The sequence below is a fragment of the Buceros rhinoceros genome, unplaced genomic scaffold, assembly GCF_000710305.1.
Source record: "Buceros rhinoceros silvestris isolate BGI_N320 unplaced genomic scaffold, ASM71030v1 scaffold19327, whole genome shotgun sequence".
Classification (NCBI taxonomy): Eukaryota; Metazoa; Chordata; class Aves; order Bucerotiformes; family Bucerotidae; genus Buceros; species Buceros rhinoceros.
Genome location: NW_010421782.1, coordinates 4,362 through 9,507, shown reverse-complemented (window position 1 = coordinate 9,507; position 5,146 = coordinate 4,362). Strand labels below are relative to the sequence as shown.

At 44.5% G+C, this 5,146-nt stretch overlaps 1 protein-coding gene across 1 annotated transcript in view; it reads right to left on the bottom strand.

The window, feature by feature from the left end:
* Window positions 1-2,628: 2,628 nt before the first annotated feature.
* Window positions 2,629-5,146, bottom strand: part of LAYN (layilin) — a 5,677-nt gene continuing 3,159 nt past the window's right edge. The window contains exons 4-7 of the mRNA XM_010139821.1: window positions 4,978-5,016; window positions 4,535-4,618; window positions 3,701-3,803; window positions 2,629-2,989 (exon numbers count right to left, since the gene is read on the bottom strand). Of these exons, the coding sequence (XP_010138123.1) occupies window positions 2,629-2,989; window positions 3,701-3,803; window positions 4,535-4,618; window positions 4,978-5,016 (587 nt within the window). The remainder of the gene's footprint in view (window positions 2,990-3,700; window positions 3,804-4,534; window positions 4,619-4,977; window positions 5,017-5,146) is intronic.

Here is a 5,146-nt window from a genome sequence, read left to right as displayed (position 1 = left end):
CGCAATACGGGTTTATATGCTTACACACCTAACCCGGCATCTGGCTGGAGCTTGCTCCTCGCATTGCCTGCTTTTCGATGCCTAAAAAATGCCCGGTGCCTGCCAAAAAGAAAAAAAAAATACAAGAGTAAAAGTGGATAGAGATACACAAGCGCTTGATGAAAGAACACCACTTACTGCGCTGGAAACCCTGGCCATCGCAAGTGCCCAGCAATGACTACTCTCCTCGGGAGAAATGGTTGCTAACTGGCTGTCATTTTCAAAATAGATAGAAGAATTTTGTTTTTTAAAGGGATTACTTCTTTCAGGGCTTCGTCTTGCACCACTGACTGGTGGAGGAAGCGTATAAGATTGGCAGACACTGTGACTGCAGATATGCAGGACAGAGCCATTGTGCACATCTTTGTCACCCATGAAATTCAGGAAGTGAGAGAAGCAGCTGTGGCAACTGTCCACAGTGTTTCCAACACAGATCCAGAAATGTCTTCCTGCGTATTGACATTGGCAGCGCACTCTCACGGCCATGTTCTGCGTTCATTTCTGGTGTTGTTTCAGTCCCACATAAAACACTTTCTGCCAAAGCCTTGGCACACCTTTGTTTCCTGGAGCTTACACAGATGTGTTTTGCTTCATTTTCCTACTTACTTATTTATTTCCATGCAGTGGAGAAGAGCAAATTTTTAGGGAACCCTGTCAAGAGCTAAATTCATTTCAGATGCTTCACAGACAGACTTGTTTTGCAGCAAAATGTTGCTCTCCTGGAGCTGGAAATACTCACCTGCAGAGCAATAGGTGAGTAATATTTGTGTTCCTACTTGGCATGGCTTTATTTGTTTGGTCATCCTCCCTCCATCACCTGGTCTTTGATCAAAGAAGTAAGAACCTAAACCAAAAACCAGAGGGATCCAAAACCAGGAGTTTAACAAATCCCTGGTGCAAAGCCAGTCACAGCAGACAGAAGTCTTTGTGATTCTGACTGTGTTCTGAAGAGTTCTAGCTTCAGGAAGCATTTCTCAGTGTCAAGATTGCCTCAGATCGCACCTTTGCTTTAGCGCTGCACTACATCTCGTATGCCTTCAGGCAAAACTCACCCAGCAGAAGACTGGCGCTTCGCTACCTTACCACATTTCTGTCCATCCCAGCACACACGAGATACCCTAAACACAGTGAGCACTCGCAATGAACACGGGCCATCAGGGAAAGGAGACGAACACACATTTTTCCTTGCCACAATACTGCAGGCTATTAAATAGGGGTGTTTGGCTGAGACATGACTGAGAGTTACATGGCAACACACTGAATCTAAATCTGAACTAAGGATTTGAGGATTCTAGACAGGGCTACAAAGCTTAAAAATTTCCCTTGGCTGTTTCAATCGTAACACCGAGGACTAACTTCAGTGAGCAGCAATCTTACTGCAGCAAGCACTCCTGTGTTCAGAAGTCCTGGGCTTGTCTGATCCATGGACACGAGCTTTGTTGAAAAGTTGATAAATCAATTGCAACCAATACAGAATGGCAACACTCAGGGTGTTACGGGGTTTTTTTATACATAGACAAATAGATAAACAGGCATTTACTATTTTTATTTGGTTTGTGAAAATGTTGAACGTGATCCAGCAGAGTAAGTAAAAAAGATGACCTGTTACCCACACAGCCAGGTTCCAGAACTGCTTGACCAAACCGTATCTTTAATCAAATACTTTTTTATACTCAATGACTTAGTCTAGACATGCTTCAAAATTGCTGCACAGAAATATTAAAATTTTGTCAGTTAAAAGGCCTCATTACTGCAGTCTCAAAATCACTTCAGAGTCGCTCATTTTTAGATCGCAGGCATCCCTGGAAGCCTGTAAAATGCTGCTATTTCTGTTTTTCACAAGGGTCTGAGCCACTCAATAGTTAAGATCAGACTGAGACAGGGCACAGAGGTGAATCCCTTGTTCCTTGCTTTGCAGCTCTATTTGCCAGCGGATTAGTGAGGGAACAGTTAGCCTTGCGACACCAAAGCAGGGACTGGGATTCTTTAAAAGCAACCTAACGGTGTAAGTAACCCACAGCTGAGTGCTGGGACTCCCGTACACTGCCGTGGCCGTAAGAACTAGGAGGGAGGGGAGGCAGCAGAAAGCACACTCCTCTCCTGGTGGCAGTGTCTGGCAGTGTCACTGGCAGCTGGTGAGGGAGGCCACGCAGCGGGAGTATGGGCTGACGTGGGAACAGTGCCTAAGCTGCAACCACGGCAGCTTTCCTGGGGACAGCTATGAGAACCCAAGAGTGACTGGTGGCTGACTTTTGACTTGGACATCTTGACTTTGATTAACAGGGATTTTGGATTGTCCTTAAGTTTCAAAGGCATTATCTTTGGAGTACAAAAGAGAATCAAGAGTATTAACAAGCTATTCCTGGGGCAAAAGGGGGCTTGATGCAAAGCAAAGTATATACATTCTTTTCAGTCTGGATCTTTAAAAACCTGTATTCTTTCAAATAAAAGAGAATAATACAGGGACAATGCAAACCCAGGATAAACATCACATATGCTGTTATCAAAACAAGTGCAGAGGGCGGGCGGGTTAACTTGTGTTGATATTCACTCTGTCATCCGTATCCCAGGCTTTTTTTGTCCACCTCCTCAAAATCCATAAATCTCATTCTCCACCCAGGCTGATTCCTTGCTCCTCCCCACACGATCTCCACACAGCTCATAGATATCATTGGTCACAAAGCCACTTTCAGTGCTGGCCAATGTCACAAAGCCACTGGTTGATGTATTCATTGCCGCATCATCATCATCATCCCTGGAGAGGCTGTCAAGCACCTTATCTTCCTGTGTACGGAAGGAAGAATTCTTAGTGTCAGGCCTGGTCCCAGCCAGATCTGCTTCAGATTGCTTCTTGATTACTTTGTAAATATCCAGATTTGGACTGTTCCTCCTGGGGTTAGAAAGCCATCCATCTTCTTCCTTTGGGCTTGCATCTATTTGCTCCTGTCTCCTTAGGGATGGAGGAAAGAGGACAACTCATAATACGCAAATTCAAAACAATACCGTGCCTCTCTTACAGTAATTTAACGATGACCCTTGAGGAAAGCTGACACTCAGGAGTCTGGACTCAGGATGACATCTGTTATTACTTGCTGTTCCAGGTGTGTGACAGCAGCCTGCACATCCTGGGGTAGTCCCATGGCAGGACCCGCTGAGGTACCCCTTGCACTCTACTGCCGGTTGAGATGCTGAGGCAGCAAAACTTGGTACTGACACCCCCCAAACCACATCCAGCATCCCACCAGAGGTACTGTACACACAGGGAAAGCAAGGAGCGGAAACTGAGAAAGGCCATTTGCTCCAAATGTGTATCCTTTTTCTTCTATTACTATGTTTTTCAAGTTTTGAACGGGATCTTTTGAAAATTCAACTTTCTTTTTTTTACTAAGAAAACTTAAGTGCTAACAATTCGAAACCATCATCTTGTTTTATACTATTTCCTAATTACTATATATCTGTGCATATAATAAAATGGCTTAATGTGATCTGCTTGAAGTCTTACAAGTAATTCAGCCTGGAGCATCCACGCCACTTTTTAAACACTTACGTGGCTGAAAGCAGATGTCTCCAGAGCATCTCACAGCATCCTGAAGCTTAGCTGTAAAATGATCGCCAGGACAAGATTGCACAGGTTCACTTGTCACACAGAGAGGTCACTTACCTCTTCACAAAAAGCCAAAACCAGAAGATGGCCATAATGACAATCAGAAGAATCAGCACAGGAATGCTGGGAATAAGGATGTAGGCAAGGCTCTGAACAGGTTCTAGGGGTAAAAATGAGATTCCAGCTTTTATTCACTTCCGGCTGCATTTGACATGCACGGAAAAAGTCACAGCTGCAAAAAGCATCATCACCCGCAGTGGGCTTCTAGCCTTGTTCCTAATCTAGCAGTACCCACTTCTTCTCAGAGGCAGCAAGGCTAACCCATCAGCTAGCCGTGCTCTAGGACAATGTAAAATAAGCTCAAAGTTTCCGGATGAGGAACCAGCAAGCCTCAATGAGTCTCACAGTAAGAAGGCAACGGTAGCGCAAGGTAAAGAGATACGCGGTCTTTGAAAAGGTTAGGAACCCCCAGCCAAAAGGTTTCAGAGAGCGACATCTCTTTTACGATCTGTGAATTTGTAGGGGGGAAGTCAAATGTGGTCAGGAGAAATGGAAAGGTTTTTTGCATACTTAATACTAGACTTAGAAACAAAACAGCAGCAATTTAGACATTCCAAAGTGATTCAGTAAATTAACAGCACCTTTTTTAGACCCAAAATACTTTGCAGAGCTTTAGATTTAGAACATTTTGGTAGCCAAGCAATCGGTTCAGGCTTGTGCTGGAAAATACTCGAGGGAAGGGTGTTTTTTGTCTGCTTTTTTTTTTTTTTTTGCGATGCAGTTGTCTGAATTCAGACTTCTGCATTTAGGGTCAAACACTCCTAACCGAAATGTTGCCTGTTTGCAGCCAGATGTGGGAAATGCAGGCCAGCGGTTGGACCCACAACGTACCTTTGGCTTCTACAAGTGTTACATTAGCACCTTTCTTACGGCGTTCTTCTGGGAATACTGGGTTCAAGGGCTCTGTTGCAACATCTGGAAAGAAGCAGTTTAATTAATATTGCAGGTGTTATTTGAAAGAGTTTCAGACTCATGAAAAGTGAGGGTGAGAGGAGACAGGAGAGAGTGCCAGCTGCAAAGATGCCTAAGGTGTACTGCTCCTCTCTTGCTCAGATTTCCGCAGCGTGACCAGCGGTGCCAGGTACTGCATCACCACAGCAAGCCCGTGTTCCTGCAGAACGGGTTCCAGAAAAGCCCAGGGAAAGTGCAACCCGCAGGAAAGCTTCTTGCTCAGTAAGTTTTCAGTCTGCGAGTGTCCTTGAATGTGACAGATTATTTCTGCTGTAAGTTAGGATATCATTGAAAAAAGACCCCAACAAACACCTGTAACTTACCTCTTTGGGAATTCTCTACTGGAGCATTCGTTGGCCTCTCTAAAAGGAAAAAATGATAATGCACAATTTCCTTATGAGCTTCAGCAGGGAAACCAAGTGCACTGAATACCGTCTAATAACATGAGCACCCTTCCTCAGCGTTCTCTTTCACTCAGGCACCATTTGCGAC